General features: G+C 40.3%; 1 protein-coding gene across 1 annotated transcript in view; it reads right to left on the reverse strand.

Annotated features, from left to right (window-relative positions):
- The window catches only part of ABCC4 (ATP binding cassette subfamily C member 4 (PEL blood group)), a 311,731-nt gene that overhangs the window by 120,247 nt on the left and 171,438 nt on the right, over positions 1-20,046 (reverse strand). Inside the window, exon 20 of the mRNA XM_073664144.1 lies at positions 16,734-16,813. Within this exon, the coding sequence (XP_073520245.1) occupies positions 16,734-16,813 (80 nt within the window). The remainder of the gene's footprint in view (positions 1-16,733; positions 16,814-20,046) is intronic.

Genomic DNA, 20,046 nt, shown 5'->3' on the forward strand with positions numbered 1-20,046 from the left:
GTCTATATAAGGTTGGCTGTCGATCATATGCTGCAAAAAAGCCATTATTATTCTGCTTATATACTATCATTCTGACTAATGAGGACAATTAGTCTACTACACGTAAAGGTTCTCCAAGAACTTGGATGGGAATATGTTAGCTCCAAGTTTTCTGCATGTGGAACAAAAACATTTACAATTCTAGAGTTTCAGAAACCAGAATGCAGTGATATCAAAGTTTATTATTCTGCAGATATAATATACAAAAAAGCAATATATTTAAGTTACATCACAGTGTTTTCTTCTAGACTGTCTACAATATAGGATGCTAGTCAAGGAGCTTACCAAGATTGCATGAAAATACACCCACATAAGTGGTGCTGAGTACCGACTGTTATGCCTTTACCGTACTACCAGTATAGACAAGGGAAAAATAAGATATTCAGCATATCTTGTGAATGGTCAGGGCAGAACAATCATGATATTTCAGCTGAATCGGGATCAAGCACGTTAAATGTGATTCAGGGAGAAGAGGCTTATAAAGGAAGAAGCTATAAGAGTTTAAAGCACTCAAGTATCTGATGTTCAAAGATAAGAACATATGGTTATTCAGTTAAATAGGTAACTGAATAACAAACATAACATAAAGGAAACTTCTATAGACATCTGAGAAACTATTCTAAATAATATTAGTAACTTAAACACATCAAAACACGTTTGCTACATTTCAGCTTTTTGGCTTCTTTTATGACATACCTATTTTATTGCACAATGAAAATAGACTGCACATATGATTTACATACTAATCAGGCTCACTAAGCAGATACTGACGTGCTGAAATATACATAATTATTCTAATTGGAAACGTACATGTGGTAGGTTTTTATTGTATTACATGGTGCACTATACCTGGTCAAGCCACTCCAAGCTAAGCTCTGGATTTGTACACTAAGTCTGCATTAAAAAGTTCCGAAAACAGTGAAGGTTGCAAAGGCTGAAAGTGACTCTATGAGTACCTCCTCCAAAAAAGCACTTCTTTAATGCAAATCCTTTAAAAAAAGCCCCAGTACAAAGAATGAGATGAACCAGTTACTGCATTGTTTATCAAGTCTCACTTGATTCCTCCTGACAACCATTTAAACAATGAATGTTGGGAAATATCCCTCAAAGAATCAGCAACAATGGCAAGGATCAGAGCCTTTATATTTACTTAATACTCTTTAAAAGGGAGAAACTGTTTCTTCCTGAAAGGATTAGCGGTTGTCTTATAAAAGACACCTGCAAACAAAACAAGTGTCAAAAGATCTTTATCATAATTGATATTGCTGTTGTTGAAATGCAAATCCACAATGATACACAAATGTAGCAAGCAACCCCGCTCATAAAACTACAAGGTAAGCAGTGATCTATCTATCTATCTATCTATCTATCTATCTATCTATCTATCTATCTATCTATCTATCTATCTATCTATCTATCTATCTATCTATACATACATACATACATACATACACTGTTCATAAAAAAATAAAGGGAACACTCAAATAACACATCCTAGATCTGAATGAATGAAATATTCTCATTGAATACTTTGTTCTGTACAAAGTTGAATGTGCTGACAACAAAATCACACAAAAATCATCAATGGAAATCAAATTTATTAACCAATGGAGGCCTGGATTTGGAGTCACCCCCAAAATTAAAGTGGAAAAACACACTACAGGCTGATCCGACTTTGATGTAATGTCCTTAAAACAAGTCAAAATGAGGCTCAGTATTGTGTGTGGCCTCCATGTGCCTGTATGACCTCCCTACAACGCCTGGGCATTCACCTGATGAGGTTGCGGATGGTCTCCTGTGGGATCTCCTCCCAGACCTGGACTAAAGCATCCACCAACTCCTGGACAGTCTGTGGTGCAACGTGACGTTTGTGGATGGAGCGAGACATGATGTCCCAGATGTGCTCAATCGGATTCAGGTCTGGGGAACGGGCGGGCCAGTCCATAGCTTCAATGCCTTCATCTTGCAGGAACTGCTGACACACTCCAGCAACATGAGGTCTGGCATTGTCCTGCATTAGGAGGAACCCAGGGCCAACCGCACCAGCATATGGTCTCACAAGGGGTCTGAGGATCTCATCTCGGTACCTAATGGCAGTCAAGCTACCTCTGGCGAGCACATGGAGGGCTGTGCGGCCCTCCAAAGAAATGCCACCCCACATCATTATTGACCCACTGCCAAACCGGTCATGCTGAAGGATGTTGCAGGCAGCAGATAGTTCTCCACGGCGTCTCCAGACTCTGTCACGTCTGTCACATGTGCTCAGTGTGAACCTGCTTTCATCTGTGAAGAGCACAGGGCGCCAGTGGCGACTTTGCCAATCCTGGTGTTCTGTGGCAAATGCCAAGCGTCCTGCATGGTGTTGGGCTGTGAGCCAAACCCCCATCTGTGGACGTCGGGCCCTCATACCACCCTCATGGAGTCGGTTTCTAACTGTTTGTGCAGACACATGCACATTTGTGGCCTGCTGGAGGTCATTTTGCAGGGCTCTGGCAGTGCTCCGCCTGTTCATCCTTGCACAAAGGCGGAGGTAGTGGTCCTGCTGCTGGGTTGTTGCCCTCCTATGGCCCCCTCCACGTCTTCTGGTGTACTGGCCTGTCTCCTGGTAGCGCCTCCAGCCTCTGGACACTACACTGACAGACACAGCAAACCTTCTTGCCACAGCTCGCATTGATGTGCCATCGCGGATGAGCTGCACTACCTGAGCAACTTCTGTGGGTTGTAGAGTCCATCTCATGCTACCACGAGTGTGAAAGCACAACCAACATTCAAACGTGTCTAAAACATCAGCCAGAAAGCACTGGTACTGAGATGTGGTCCCCACCTGCAGAACCACTCCTTTATTGAGGGTGTCTTGATAATTGCCAATAATTTCCATCTATTGTCTATTGCATTTGCACAACAGCATGTGAAATTGATTGTCAATCAGTGTTGCTTCCTAAGTGAACAGTCTGATTTCACAGAAGTTTGATTTACTCGGAGTTATATTCTGTTGTTTAAGTGAACCCTTTATTTTTTTGAGCAGTATATTATTTACACCGTATTTTGCAGACTATAAGACGCACCGGACCATAAGACACACCACAAATTTTGGGGTGGAAAATAGATATTTCTTATAAGATGGTCCATCTTATAGTCTGAATAGGTACGGTATCTTACCTGGGAGGCAGTGGAGCGAGGGTCACAGGAGGCAGGGTCCCTCAGGAAGTCGGCAACTGCAGCAGAAGAGGTCAGATGCTGTGGAGCCTGTGCCGGGCCGGGGCCTGTGCCTGGCTGAGGCCCTTAGCCTGGCTGGCTCCTATGCGGAGGCCTCTGGCTGGGGCTGAGGCTGGGGCCTCTGGCTAGGGCTGAGGCCGGGACCTCTGGCTAGGGCTGAGGCCGGGACCTCTGGCTAGGGCTGAGGCCGGGACCTCTGGCTAGGGCTGAACCTTTCTGAACGCAGTAATACCACATATGTGTAATTTAAAAAAATATATATATTATCTTTATTTTTAATGGTGGAGAAGGGGGTGATTTCAGCTTATGTTTTTTTACATTTTTCCTAATTTTTAAACATTTTTTTTTATTTTTCACAGTATTTGTCAGTCCCCTTACAGGACTTTAACATATGATCGTCTGATCGCTTGTGCTAAATAGGTAAATGGCACAGTATTGCCACACATAGTGAAAATCATGGTCTCCTTTGAAGCGCGGCCACGGGCTGGGCGTCAAGGGAGCTCCGTAATGATCAGTAAGGAGGTCTTCAACAGACTCCCAGCTGTCATAGCAACCCATCGATGACCCTCAGTCACGTCATGGGCGCTCCGATGGGCGCATAGAATGACGTGGCCCCATGTCGGCGCGTTGTTAAAGCCGCTGTCATAGTTTGACAGCTGCAATTATCGCCATCCGCGATAGTTAGAGACAGGTCCTGGCTGTAACACACAGCCATTACCTGCCAGGTATGGGGAGAGCTCACCCTGTGAGCCCACTACATACACCTGCTTCCATGTACGGCGTATGTCGTGAAGGGGTTCATAGCAGTAATACAACAGAGGAGTAAATGTAGTTTGGTATCTTTCAACAGAACAGTAGGTAATAGCTGCAATATTTCAGAGAAGTATATGGAGCCTGGTATCTTCCAGCAGAACAATGGTTAAATAGCAGCAATGTAACAGAAAACTAAATGCAGTCTGGTATATTTTAGCAAGGCAATGATTAATTGCAGGAATGCAACGAAGTATAAGAAAACTGGATATTTACTTGAAAAGATGCAATATTTAATTGCAGAAGCCAGGTGTGAACATTGTCAGAGCTTTGTAACTTACTGAGAGGTTGGTGTGAACAACACATAAGTAAACCGATCTTGCAAAATATCTCTTATAGCTGCATAGAAGTCAGGAGAAGCTGAGAGCTGACAGACACCTTGGCTGGAGATGGACCAAGTACAGTAGCAGCAAACACCTGACAAACTTGAAGCAACTGAAACAATGTTAAGGCTGGGTGCCCACGTAGCGTTTTTCAAGCGTTTATGCTGCGGAATTTCCGCAGCGGAAACGCTTGTGAAACGCTAAGTAATCCGCACCCCATGGTCCCCAAGGGGATTCCGCATGTTCTATGCACATGCTGCGGATTTTTCCGCAGCGTTTATGCTGCGTACAAAAATCTGCAGCATATCATTTAATTTTGCGGAAGCGCAGCGGAACTCCCGCCATTGACTTGCATTAAAACGCATAGAAACCGCGACTGTACAGTTGTACAAGCGGCTTCTATGCGTCTCTATGTGCGGATGGTACCCAGTTCTGAAGGAGAGGAGACTCTCATCCAGACCTGGGTACCATGGTACCTGTAAAAAAAGAATAAAATAACAAATAAAGTTTATACTCACCTTTCCGAAGGCTTTTCTCTGAATGCCGGCATCGCTTGAGGACCTGCGGTGACGTCACAGTCATGTGACCGCAGGCCCTTCACCGCTCTGTCTCGCGATATGCCGGCAGCCGGGAACCAGACAGGAACGAGCGCTGCTGTACACACCGGGGCCTCGGGGGTGAGTATAGCTTTATTTGTTTTAATTTTTACGGGTCACACTATATAAATCCATGCCGTTTGCATGGATTTATATAGTGTGACCTAGTTGTCAAGCACTTTCCAAGTGATGCTATCGCCTGGAAAGCGCTTGTCAATCTGCATGCGGAAACGCATGTGAATCCGCATGTGGATCCGCATGTATTCTGCAGGAAAAACGCATGCACAATCAGCATGCGTTTTTTCTGCCAGGGAGATGCAGAAATGCTGCAGAAATTTTCTGCTTCATTTCTGCATCGTGGGCACATAGCCTTTGTAATACCCAAGCACTTGCCTCTGCCAAGGGTGAGGATGTCAGCGGAGTTTGCTAGGTGACCTGGGAAGCTCGGTGAGGACTACTGGAAAGGAAGGCGGGCCTGTCCCTTCTCCTATGGCCAACACTTGTGATGGGACAAGACAAGAACAATAACTCTAGTTTTTGCAGTGACATTTTTCAATAGCAAAATAACAAAGAAAAAAGCTAGGTAAAAAAAAATATTGTCAATTTCCCAATATTTAGCTATTGCTCCACTGGCAAGAAAATATTACTGAGCTGCTATCTGTAATGCTGAGCAAGCCTGGAGAACACTTATTGAGGGATCCTGATCACCTACTCCATGCACAACACTAAGTCTCTTATTTTTGAGTTCTCACTTGTGGACTTACTGTTTTTTAACCACTTCTCGACCGATTACATATATTTACCTTTGATGTGGACTCAAGCGCTGAGCCTGCATCTTCCCCAGCACTAGGTGGCTGATTCAATCAGCTATCAGGTGCCTCTAACAGCCGCGGGTAGATTCGAGATCCACTTGTGGCTGTTAGCCAATTAAATGCCACTGTCAATCACTGACAGCGGCATTTAACACTAGCCGGCCATAAGCACGTCAAAACTCGCGCCCATCGGCGCCCCTGTCACATGATTACGGGGCACCGATGCACTGTCACAAGGGAAAACTAGGAGGAGAAAACAGCAATAGGGTTTTATCCGAGGGAGATAAAGGTGTTTAATAGTTATGCTAACCTGATTTAGTTGTGTATACACAACCTTTCCATGACTTATAAATCCAGCTGCTGCAGGTCCAACGGGTCATCAGACCGAGAAATCACAGATAAGCAGTATTTGTGGATAATCTGTGCTGCTGGTAAGCAGATTATCCACAAATCCTCCTCATCTGTGATGGGTTGTCATGACAGCCAGGGGACTGCAGAAGACCCCCATACCTGTCATTATTATCTTCCTGTGAACACATATCTTCACGATCATCCTGTGAACGCCTTCCTGTGAACGCATAGTAGTAATGAAGCACTACTATGTATAGCACATGCGATCAGAGGATCGCAGCTTCAAGTCTCCAAGGGGACTATTGAACATAGTAAAAAGTAAAAAAAAAAAAGTTTTAAAAAATACACAAAAGTTCAAATCACCCCCCTTTTGTCCCATTGAAAATAAAACAATTAAAAAAGAATATATAAAAAATACATATATTTGGTATTGCCGCATTCAGAAATGTCAGATCTATCAAAATAGTAAAAAGTAAATTAATCTTATCGGTAAGCGGCGTAACGAGAAAAAAATCAAAACCCCAGAATTACGATTTTTGGTCGCCTTAACATTGCAATAAAATGCAACAATAGGCGATCAAAACATCGTATCTACCTCTAAATAGTATCAATAAAAAAGTCAGATGGAAACGTTACGGTTCTCCGAAAATGGTGACAAACGCAAAAACTTATTTTCATGCAAATTTCAGAATTTTTTTTCGCCACTTAAATAAATAAGTATAATCTTTTATTCACCACTTAAATAAATAATAATAATTTTTATTTTTTATAGCGCTAACATATTCTGCAGCGCTTTACATACATTATCATCGCTGTACTGATCGGGGCTCACGATCTAAATTCCCTATCAAAAAGAAGCTATACATGTTTGGTATCTGCGTACTCGTACTGACCCGAAGAATTATCTTGTAGTGAACATGGTAAATAAAAATCCTAAAAAACTAATGGGGAATTGCACTTTTTTGACAATTTCACCGCACTTGTAATTTTTTTCGTTTTTCCAGTACACTATGATGTAAAATCAATCTTGTCCTGCAAAAAACAAGCCCTCATATGACTATATTGAGGAAAAAATTAAAAAGTTATGGCTCTTGGAAGAAGGGGAGCAAAAAACGAAAAAGAAAAACAGAAAATCGTCCGATCGTGAAGGGGTTAACGGGAATTAAATAAGAGTCTGATAGGGCCATTGGTGCATTTTAATTTATGTTCTCACAACCATTTCTGGGTGAACTTTGATTTAACTTGCTAATTAGTCTGTGCACGCCCAAGTGTTCGCCTTCTAGTTGCTGGACTACTAGTGACAAAGTAGCCAAAAATCATTAATGATTCATCATATCTGATGGTGGGTATTAGGTACTTCTCATTGTACAAGGTATAGTCTCTATTTTTCAACAAAATTAGTGATGGCATGCAGGAATAAAAAAATTTCTTCACTATTATTAAAATATGCTGTGAAGGATTCAATCATTTTGATCCATCCGTTTTCGAAGTGATACACGTTTCTTTACATAAAACAACATTCTTGTAGCAATGATATTGGTTGTACTAAGTGAGATCAGTAGGGTGTGTCAACAAAAATGACTAAATCTTACTCATGTCTGCTGCCCAGATTCTCTTCTTTGACATTCTTTGACTATGAAGACTTAGCAACTGTAAATGGTTTGGGTTGAGCTATCATTTAGTCATTTATATGTTAAAGAACAGACAATAATGACAATCACCCTATAGGTCAATGAGAATATTAGTAAGTCTATGACAACTACTCATCAAGTTATAGGAAAGTAATTAATGGGAAACATGATGGATTTCAGAAACATCTGACTTTTTTACTTTTTCGGAGTGTGTGTATGTATGTGCGTTATGGCAACTTAAATAAAAGGAAGACAATAAAGAGAGAAATTATAGCTTCCACAGAGTGAGGGTATACAGGCGATCCCCCAGAGACTGTGGTGTGGCAGATGCAAACAGATGCTTATTTTTGTGTATTGTGTTACTATGCTGGCTTATCTAGTCCTACAAAAGAACAAATGAATTATCATTATGTTAGTATCCCTCTGCAAACTTTGTCCAAGTCTACACAGTAAAGCCGACAGCTGAACTGTAGCATACAGAATACAGCGCTTGCGTGAATAATCTATTGCTCATTGCGACATTTTAACATTCCAAGATATTTATTTTGATACTAATATAAAAATTGCATTTTAAATAACATTTATCACATTTTTGATTATTCACTATAAGCAAATTTGTACATATTTTTCTACATTTCACCTACTTGAAATTTTCTAATGATTAGATTCTTAATCAAAAAGAGTTACATAGTACAGGTTTCTGATCACACATATACAATCTGTACAGACAGCTAAAATACGCCATCCGGGCACAGTGATGACAAAGGGTAATAGAGCATGCATAATGAAAGGGATTCTGAGCCAGCTCTCGTAAAAATCAGCCAAAGACAAGATAACACGAATGAGAGTCTACCAAGAGAGCTATTGGTGTCAGCAAACCCCAGTACACAAGTACACCCTGGTGCACGGCGAGGGTGCAAGGCACAAACCTTTCTGATTAAAAAACATTACACAAACCATCTAAATTACACCAGTGAATATTCACCCAACATATAGACAGGATGAAAATCACTTATGGTGTAAAGCTGACAATTCAAAGTATACCTTACTAAGGGAAGGGCAGGCTTATGCTTTGGTGTCACTTCTCAGTTAGGACAAGAGCTCAAATCAAGGTAATTAATAACTTCAAATATAAGGTAGTTTGGGAAAAAAACAAGCTGGCTTCTGTCAGAAAGCTGAAGTCTAGTTTCCCTTACCAAGATCAATGAAATGGTCAAGTTAAAGTGGAGCCTTCAATTCCCTATAAAGGCTTTGGAATGGCCAAAACTAACTGTACACATCTACGCTCATCTGTAGGAGCATTGCCTGACCACTAGGCTAGGGCTAGCCCATAAACTGGCACTGCGGCATTAAGTCTAACAATTATGAATGGGGTTAAGTTGCGACCTGAGACCTAATACAATGGTGAGAAGACTGCAGAAAAATTTCCAAATCTATTGCTTTTGGATTTTTAATTACAAGTCACAAATCACACATGAGGTTGCCATCTTACAGTAGACCACAATGCAAGTCATGTGAGCCCTGTACCCAATCAGCTCCGGCCTCATTGTCCTCACCTTCGAACATATTGAAAAACAACAACAGGAAGTCAGGGCTATGGCTGCTCTCTGACCTCCTCTTGATGTTCGATTGGTCTGAAGGTGAGGGCAATGAGGCCGGAGCTGATTGGGCGCAGGACTCATGTGACATAACCTCACATGAGCCTCAGGAACGTGATTGCCACCACTTGATGCTTGTACAGCATCGGCACCGGAGGATAGCATAGGTGGTTTTTATTTTAACGGGGCCAAACATGAGGAATGAGAAGGGGTTGTCTAAGTACTGGACAACCCCTTTAAAGGCGACCCACCACTAGGTCAAAAGTGGCCAGGTTTTGCTCTTATTTTATTCCCAATGCTACCCTGAATATCCGGTTTCTTGTTTTCTTTAAAAGCCTTTATACAGATCTAGAGATATGGGCATTTTTACTTGAAGCTAATTTTTATGGCCTTTACCAAGGAGGCATGGCTCACAGAGTAATAATGAGACTAGGAGGTAAATTCATTACTCATTTGTATTTATGATTTATCAGTTTACTCCATAAAACACTTTGCAGGCTCTTATCCTTTTTAAATGACATTTAACAAAAATGGGACGAGAGCTGGCGTCCATAAAAGTGCAATCAGACGAGAACGTAGGACAGCACAGGAAGAAGCGCAGCTCGTAGGTGTCTGACGTCTTACTTCCAAGTAAAACAAGGATGAGTGAGAAGCGTGAGAAGACAGTGTCATCAAGAAAGAGAGATGTGATTTATGGGCTTTATTAAATTGCAAGTGTAACAAACGAATATCCTCCCCACCTATTAAGTTCTTAAACCACAACACCTCTGAAACCTCTCACTCCTTGGAAGGCATAATTAGCAGAGGATTTACTGCACACACACAGGGCCCAACCCCATTTACACTGGGAGTAACCCTTCCGCTGCCACAGCAGTGTGACTGCACAGCCCTGCCATGACTACCGGGGTGGCGCAGGGGGTTAATAGCAGTCACAATGAAGAGCTGTATTTACAAGCTTACACTGCTCTGGTATTTACATTCTAATTGTTAAAAATCTAGTTGTACAGGTTAATAATACATATGTTGTATGCGTAAAAGTTGGAACTGGAGCAGTAGCCAATAGCATTATATTGTAATACCTTTGATCTCTTACAATCTTCCTGGCACATAAATCTTTTGTGTCTTTGGAGATTATTATCTTGAGTTACAGTTTTTTCTTTTCTTCTTATTAAGACATTATTATTTTTACCTTATTACGGCTAATCTCTTCTTTCTTTACAAATAACCACTCCTGGTTTTGCTCAATAGGTGCAGTAAACAGGAGCTTTGCAAAAGCCAACACACATATAGAATCTGCTTAATCTGCTATCGTTCCGTGAGAGCGGATTGTTTCTACAAGGCTCTGACATTTCAGAATGCATTGCTTTGTGTGCCAGACCGCTGCAAGGCAATGCACCAGAAATCACAGTGATGGGAGAAATATTCCGATCTACATCGAGGCGATACCGGGCCGAAGTATGACCGGGCAGGGGCATGACCGGGCCGGGGCATGACCGGGCTGGGTCGGCGTATGACATGGCCGGTGTATGACATGGCCGGCGTATGACATGGCCGGCGTATAACCAGGCTGGCGTATAACCAGGCCGGCGTATAACCAGGCCGTTGTATGGCCACTGCGATCAGACATCAGCTTCCTACCCGATTCATTTTCAGACTTACTGCCATCAGAACATTAAGCTTCTCATTTATCTATCCATATACAGGGTGGTCCAAAAGTAGGTGGACAGAAAGTGTAATAAGGTTATGAAGGGCGAGATTTATCAAACATGGTGTAACATATTTATATATCAACATTTGTTCAGAGTCCAAAAAAGTCCACCAGAAGAGCCTCTTTGGAATTGGGAATTTCACGAGCTTCTATCATGCAAATCCTGAAATCTATTGGGTGGAAAGCTTATCGTCCACGTCTAATTCATGGTTTATTGGAGGATGATCCAGACAGGCGGCTTCAATTGAGTGAGATTATGCTTAACGAAATTGAAGAAAATTCAGTAATTTTAGATAACATTATGTGGAGTGATGAAGCTTCTTTCAAATTCTCCGGCCATATTAACAGACATAATTGTATTTACTGGTATAATGAGAACATGCATTTAACATTAGAGCAACAACTAAATGAGCCTGGTGTCAATGTTTGGGGTGGTATTTCAAGTTTTGGTGTTTTAGGACCAATATTTTTTGATGGAACAGTCACAGGAGATAAGTATCTCGAAATTCTAATGAATCCAGTTGTTCCCCAGTTACAGCAACAGCCTAATTCAAATGACCTTTATTTCCAACAAGATGGGGCCCCTCCACATTATTCAAGAGTAGTCCGCGAGTATCTTGATGATACATTTCCTAATAAATGGATTGGCCGAAGAGGCCCACTTGATTGGCCGGCGCGTTCACCAGACTTGACCCCAATGGATTTTTTCTTTTGGGGAGTACTCAAGGACAAAGTTTATAGTCGAAAACCAAAAAGTGTCAGTGATTTGAAAAATTACATAAGAGATGCATTTCAAGAAATTAATACCCAAAGAGACTTGTGCAAAAAAGTCGAAGTGTAAGAGGCGACTTCAAAGCTGTGCAAATTGTAATGGAAAACAGTTTGAGCACCTGCGTTCATAAAATTTAAGGGCTTTTGTATTATTGTTCAGAATAAAATGTAATTGTCAATGTTATGCTTGTGTTAGTAAATATAATTTTATATATAAATCAAAATAAATGTTATTATTTTCTGTCCACCTACTTTTGGACCACCCTGTATATTAAACCCTTCTAGGCCAGGGCAATTTTTTCCTTTTTGCACTTTCGTCTTTTTCCTCCCCTATGTCTAAGAGTTTAAACTTGTTTTCTTATCTTTCCGTCAATATAGTCATATCAAAGCTTATTTTTTGCAGAAAGAGTTGCAATTTTGAATGCCACCATTCATTTTAACATTCAGTAGCATAGAAAACTGGAAAAAAATCAAAATGCAGCGAAATTGTGCCAAAAACGCAATTGTCTTTTGGGTTTTGTTTTTATGGCATTCATTGTGCTATAAAAATGACCATGTCAGTGCAATTCTCCTGTGAAAGCCTGTATCTGGTGTTCAAAGGAGACTGATTTTCACTATACATAGCAGAACTTTAGCACTACTGTATATAGCAAAAGTGAGCAAATGGTCCCTGGTTCAAGTCCCCTAAGGAAACTTACAAGTACAGTAGAAAGTGAAAAAAACAGTTTTAAAAATTCACCCCTTTTTCCCCCCATTAAAGGGCCAGTGTCACCAGAAAAAAAAAGATATTAACCGGCAGATATGGGGTTAATCTGCAGGTTAATAGTGTTACTAACCTGCCCTGTGCCTGCATTTAGCTGAATGATCACGGGGGTGGCGCTGGCACGGGTTCAGTCACCGGCCTTGACTGACACTTGCTCTGCATTAGGGTCGGCTATCAGTCAGGGCCGGGAGTGCGGTTACAGCCGCTGCTCTGAATACTCAGAGTGGTGACTAAACCCGCGCCGGCGACACCCCCGTGACTGAAACCGAATGCTGCAGGTTAATAACATTTTTTCTGGTAACAGGTTCCCTTTAATAATAAAGAAATAATAAACAAAAAAATTGTCATCACATTGGTAAAAGTCCGATCTATCAAAATATAAAATAAATGAACCCGATTGGTAAAAGCCGTAAAAAAAAAAAAAACGTAATGAGAAAAAAAATCTAAATGCCAGACATACGTTTTTTTCGGGCCGAGGCAACAAAGCAATAAAATGCAATAAGAGGTGATCAAAACATCGTATCTACCCCAAAAACTGTATCAATAAAAACATCAGCATGTTTGGTATTTGCGTAATCGTACTGACCTGGAGAATCATATTGCCAGGTCAGTTTTACTGTATAGTGAACATGGTAAATAAATTAAAAAAAAACAAAAAAAAAAACTGCTGTACAATTAAACTTTTGCAATTTCGACACACTTGGAATTTTTTCTACCGCTTACCAGTGCATCACATGAGAAAACGAATGGGGTCATTCAAAAATACAATTCATCCTGCAAAAAAAAAAAACAGCCCTCATGCAGCTATGTGGATAGAAAAAGAAAACATTTTTGACTCCTGGAAGAAGGGGAGGGAAAAACAAAAACGGAAAAATGGAAATTGGCTGAGACAGGAAGTGGTTAAAATGTCCCAAAAGTTTAGTTATTCTTTAATTTATTTCAGTATAAACTGCACTAACAAGATTTTGTTCCCTAACATACGAGTCACAGGGAGGGTATTTATCAAGGCTTTTATACCTCTTTTTGACACCAAAAAGCAGCAAATTTCGGTGCATATCCTTATTGAGGCACAAGTCCGCGACTCTTTGTGACTTCATGCAGCTCCGAGCTCTATTTTAAAAATGCAGATGGGGAAGTGGGCATGCTAAGCCAAGTGAATGGCCGCCATAAGCAAAAACTGACCGAAAAAAATCCCCACATGCCAAATCTTCTCCTGTATTTCAAAAGTGGCAGAATGAAAATTATACTATACATGATTAAACAACAAGAAATGATGTCAGTACTTATTTGCCAATGGTTGTTGAAGTTGAGCACTCTCCCACTTGTGTAAATATGAGTGAAAGCCAGATCATGGTAAAAAACCATCTGATAAGCAGCAGGCTTCAGTATTTTTCAAACTGCATACACAGCAAACCATAGATTTCTTTTTTGGCAAAAAAAAAGTCAAACTCAGGCACCTTGTTTTGGGTCACCATTACATTGTCCAGCAGCTTTCTGAACCACTGTACAGGATTTGCACATTAACAATATGCATTTAATAAGCTTTCAGTTGCAATCAACATTATTCGCCCTATTGTAGACAAGGTTTCACAATTGACAATTCTTTAGCCATTTGCCATAATCTAATGAAGGACAATTCTAAGCAAATGGTTTCTCCAAATTCAATACAAAATGCCAATTTTAATGGCTACCGAGGTCTCAGGATCAGGATTATTCAACTCCTTCATGAGAAGTATCTTTAGTACTGAGTAGCGCACCCTTTGGATGTATGGATGACCAGCTGCAAACGTGATGAATTTTAGCCTAGTCCTTATTTCTATAGGATTCAAGTTACGACATCTGCAGAATCTTCCAAGACTTCCGAAACCAAGTCTTAGTGGACTCTGTAGCCTGCTTGGGATCATTGACTTGTTGGAGGGTCCAATTATGCCAACGTTTCAGCTTCCCCACAGAAGTCAAGAGGTTTTCTCCTAGGATTTCCTAATAGTTGGTTGAATACATCTTGCCCTCCTCACGCTGCAGGTTTCCAGTGGCAGAGGAAGCAAAATAACCACTGAGTCACCATGGTTTACTGTAATCAGGCTGTTCTCTTCAGCATATACTTCATTCATCCTCCTCCAGACATATGACTAGCCAATAGGCCTGAAAAATTTCAGTTTTGTTTCATTGCTCCACACAAATGAAACCCAAACGTCTGTAGATATTTTATCTGGTCTTGAGAATATTGGGCCTACATTTCCTTTGCGTTTGGGTCAGGAGAGGTATACATCTTGGAGTTAGGTAGAACATCAAGACATTCAAGGTTTAATATGCACCTGACTTTGCAAGCTGAAACCTCTGTACCTGCTGCCATCAAATCTTAACACAATACAACACTTGATAAATGAGGAACTCTCCCCAGTACGAAGACATCAAGAAGACAGGAAAAAGGTAAAGTCCAATGAAGCAGTCCTCAATATGAACATCAAATAAAATAAAACTTTACCACATTGACGATCTTATTAGCAGAATGTACATCATCCATAATCTTCCCTCTTTGTCACACTTCAGTGTGTCCCACTTGATGTTGTTATTCTCCATCCTGCTGAAACCATTTGTTCCAGAAGTGATTCCTGCCTAAACTACCATCATAAATTTCTTTAAATAACAAATGGACCATTGCAATCCTGCCAGGCAGGTTACTGTCAATTACGTTTTTAATTGTACTCACAAAAATAAAAAACGCATAAAAAGAACACACAAGTGTAGTGCCAGCTTATACCCTACCGTGGGTTTCGCCTTTAGGCTTCTTTAGGAATTCAGTGGCAGCTGGTGATAGTCTCCTCTTTCTGTCATGTCTGTCATAGTGTATCCAGTGTAATTTTAACTTTGAACTTGCGAACTAAGCATCCAACTGTATCTCTAGTCAATTTTCAGAAACAGTCTCTGAACACTCTGGAGTGGTCACCAAAGTTAACTTAAACCACATAGAACATTTTTGGTGGGATTTGAAGAAAGTGCTTCCTACACATAAACCCATGAATATTAGAGAACTGGAGAACACTGCCCATGAGGAATGGGCTAAGATTCCTCAGGAACACTGCCAGAAGCTGGTGTTTCTGCCCATGCATCACGTTTGATGCAGGTCATAATATCCAAAGGGTGCTTTACTAAGTGCTAAAAATGCTTGTATCAAAGAAGCTATATTAGTTCTGTAAAAGTAGCTAAATTGTTTGTTTAATTGGTTTATTGCAAACAGCAGGACGTTTGTATATTTTTTACACTTATACCTAATTTACAATGGGGTTTGAATTCTCTAGAACAGAATAAATCTGTTGTAGTGTAGTGCTTCCAAACAAGGCTTACTTGGATCTTAGAAAGAGCTATCAGTTTTACGGTAAGTATGGAATTATAAGTGTTCCTTTCCAAAGATAAGTTTTTTAATCAACTTCCCTATGCTAAAAAGATATGATAATACAAGTTTAGCAGTTGAATCTAATCTACCACACCAAGAAAAAAGTGAATCCGGCACCTCAACATGTATCAATACGAGAAACTTATAGTACCCATTCATCTTCTGTACCTCAACCTGATGCATGCAATATATTGTGCATCCTACAAATGAACATAAAATGGATTACATTTCTAATCATTGGGGAGTAAATTATCTGCTTTCAGTTCAGAAGTGCTGTCTCTTGCAGTACTATATTATTTACAAGTAAGTGCCAAAGTGACTCTAACTTTCTGAACTGTAGAAAAACCATAATAGTGCAGGCACTATGTATGAGCTTTAGTGTTAAAAACTGATCCTATGATTGATAATACTCAACATTCTAGTGATGACTGACAAACTCAATATATTTTTACCCATTGTTAAAAATGTTATCCTGTCAAACCACCCCTATAAATTAAATAAAAGCTGTTCTTGTTTATTGTTGCCTATATTTTCTGCAGAGTTTGACAAGGACAAAGCATTTAGTTCTATCATGAATTGTTGGATGGAGGGTATAGACCATTCTCCCGATATGTAAGAATGGTACCACTCCAGCACTGAAATAAAATAAAAAAATACAAAAAAAACCCCGCTGGAGTGGTGTTTTAAACTTTAAATATATTTTAAAATATATGTTATTTACCTGCATGAAGTCCAAAAACGTAAAAGGTAGTAAGTCATCCAGGTGACCAATATCTTTGGAAAACCTGTTCAATATTCTTCCTAAAAAAATTTACATATGAATTAGAGAGTTAAAAAGCAATGAGTGAGAGAATACACATAACACAAGTTTATATTTCTGGTTGTTGATGGGATGAAAAACAAAACAAGTACTTTCAGGAAGGTTTACTCAAACGTTACCTATATATGTAATACCCACTTCACCCAATAAGTCATTATTTTGATATAATACTGTGAACACACATTTTTTTTTATTTAGACTACGTTTTTTTCTAATTGCTTATGCCTGACAAGTAGGAAAATTGCCACTATTTCCTATAAACTTTGCTTCTCTAACTAAGATAGTGATATTTTCAAATGTACAGTTGAAACCAGAAGTTTACATACACTATATAAAAAGACACATATGCATGTTTTTCTCAATATCTGACATGAAATCAGAATAAACCTTTCCCTTTAGATCAATTAGGATTACCATAATTTTTAATATTTGCCAAATGCCAGAATAATGAGAGAGAGAATGTTTTAAGGCATATTTTATCACTTACTGCAAAGTCAAAAGTTTACATACACCAAGATTACTATGCCTTTAAACAATTCTGGACTGCCCATATGATGATGTCATGTGTTTTAAAGCTTCTGGTAGGTTTGTTGGCAACATCTGAGTTAATTAAAGACACACCTGTGCATGAATTTTAATGAACACCTGAAACACACTGCTTCTTTGTGTAGCATCATAGGCAAGTCTAAACAAATCAGCCAAGATATCAGGAAGAGAATTGTGGACTTGCACAAGTCTGGCTCATCCTTGGGTAAAATTACAAGATACATGAAGGTGCCTCGTTCATCTGTACAAACAATTATACGCAAGTACAAACAAGATGGGAATGTCCAGCCATCATGCCGCTCAGGAAGGAGACGGGTTCTGTGTCCCAGAGATGAACGTGCTTTGGTCCAACATGTGCATATCAACCCAAGGACAAAAGCAAAAGACCTTGTGAAGATGATGGCGGAAGCTGGTAAGATTGTGTCAATATCCACAGTGAAACGAATACTGTATCAACATGGGCTGAAAGACCACTCTGCCAGGAAGAAGCCATAACTCCAAAAGAAACAAAAAAAGCCAGATTAATGTTTGCAAATGCACACAGGAACAAAGACCTTGCTTTTTGGAGACATGTCCTGTGGTCTGATGAAGCTAAAATTGAACTTTTTGGGTATAATGACCATCGTTATGTTTGGAGGAAAAGGAGAAGCTTGGAAGCCTAAAAACACCATCCCAACTGTGAAACACTGAGGTGGCAGCATCATGTTGTGGGGTTGTTATGCTGCAGGAGGGACTGGTGCACTTCACAAAATAGATGGCATCACGAGAAAAGAAGATTATGTGGCAATACTGAAGAAACATCTCAAGACATCAGCCAGGAAGTTAAAGCTTGGGCGGAAATGGGTCTTCCAAATGGACAATGACCCAAAGCATAGTGCCAAAATGGTAACAAAGTGGCTTAAGGCTATGTGCCCACGATGCAGAAATGCTCAGGATTTTTGCCTGAGCATTTCTGCATCTCCCTGGCAGAAAAAAACGCATGCAGATTGTACATGAGTTTTCCTGCCAGGGACATGCGGAAATGGAGCGGTTACCCACTGACATTTCTGCATGTGGATTGACAAGAGCTTTCCAAGCGATTAGCATCACTTGGAAAGTGCTTGTGACAACTAGGTCACACTATATAAATCCATGCAAACAGCATGGATTTATAAAGTGTGACCCGATAGAGTGGTAGAAATAAAAAAATAAATATATACTTACCCTCCGATGGCCCCCGGTGTCCCGCTCACTCCGTTCTCCCTTGCCGGCAACAGTGAATTGAAAGACCTGCCGACGTCAGCGTGACGTGACCCGTCACATGACTCTGACGTCAGCGCAGGTCCTTCAATCCACTGCAAAGTGCCGGGAACCAAGCAGGAGCGCTGCGGGGGCCGACAGAAGGTAAGTATACATTTATTTTTTATTTTATTCTTGTTTTTTACAGCTTTTTATGGTACCTGGGTGTGGAGGAGAGACTCATCTTCTCCACACTCGGGTACCATCCGCACATTAGAAAACACCAATAACGCAAGTACAAATGCAGTCTTGCGGAATTGGCGCATTCTAATGCAAGTCAATGGCGGCGAAAACGCAGCGCTTCCGCAAATTAATGGACATGCTGCAGATTTTTGAGCACAGCATAAACGCTGCGGAAAAATCCGCAGCATGGGCATTGAAAGTGCGGAATTGCATAGGGGACCATGGCAGAAGACTTACCATGCGTTTATCATGCGTTTACGCTGCGGAAATTTCCGCACCAAAAACGCATGAAATACGCATCATGGGCACACAGCCTAAGAATAACAAAGTCAATATTTTGGAGTGGCCATCACAAAGCCCTGATCTCAATCCTATCGAAAATTTATGGGCAAAGCTGAAAAGGTAAGTGCGAGCAAGGTGACCTACAAACCTGGATCAGTTACACCAGTTTTGTCAGGAGGAATGGGCCCAAATTCTACCAACTATTGTGAGAAGCTTGTGGAAGGATATCCCAATCATTTTACCCAAGTCATTCAGTTTAAGGACAAAATACTAATGAAATGAATGTAAACTTTTGACTTTGCAGAAAGTAATAAAAATGCCTTAAAACATTCTCTCTCTCTCATTATTCTGGCATTTGGCGAATATTAAAAATGATGGTAATCCTAAATGACCTAAAACGGGAAAGGTTTATTCTAATTTCATGTCAGATGTTGAGAAAAACATGCATATGTGACTTTTTATATACAGGGTGGGCCATTTATATGGATACACCTAAATTAAATGGGAATGGTTGGTGATATCAACTTTCTGTTTGTGGCACATTAGTATATGGGAGGGGGAAAACTTTTCCAGAAGGGTGGTGACCATGGCAGCCATTTTGAAGTCGGCCATTTTGGATCCAACTTTATTTTTTTCAATGGGAAGAAGGTCATGTGACACATCAAACTTATTGAGAATTTCATAAGAAAAACAATGGTGTGCTTGGTTTTAACGTAACTTTATTCTTTCATGAGTTTTTTACAAGTTTATGACCACTTATAAAATGTGTTCAAAGTGCTGCCCATTGTGTTGGATTGTCAATGCAACCCTCTTCATTCATTGAGAGGTGCATGCCTGTTAATGACTCAGAAACACATCTGACAAGGGGCATGCGTCATGCCAAAAATCTTACTCTACTCGGAGACTGGAGTAAGATTTCTGGCAT

Source organism: Phyllobates terribilis, unplaced genomic scaffold (genome assembly GCF_046119375.1).
Source record: "Phyllobates terribilis strain yellow unplaced genomic scaffold, ASM4611937v1 Scaffold_2__4_contigs__length_985480577, whole genome shotgun sequence".
NCBI lineage: Eukaryota > Metazoa > Chordata > Amphibia > Anura > Dendrobatidae > Phyllobates > Phyllobates terribilis.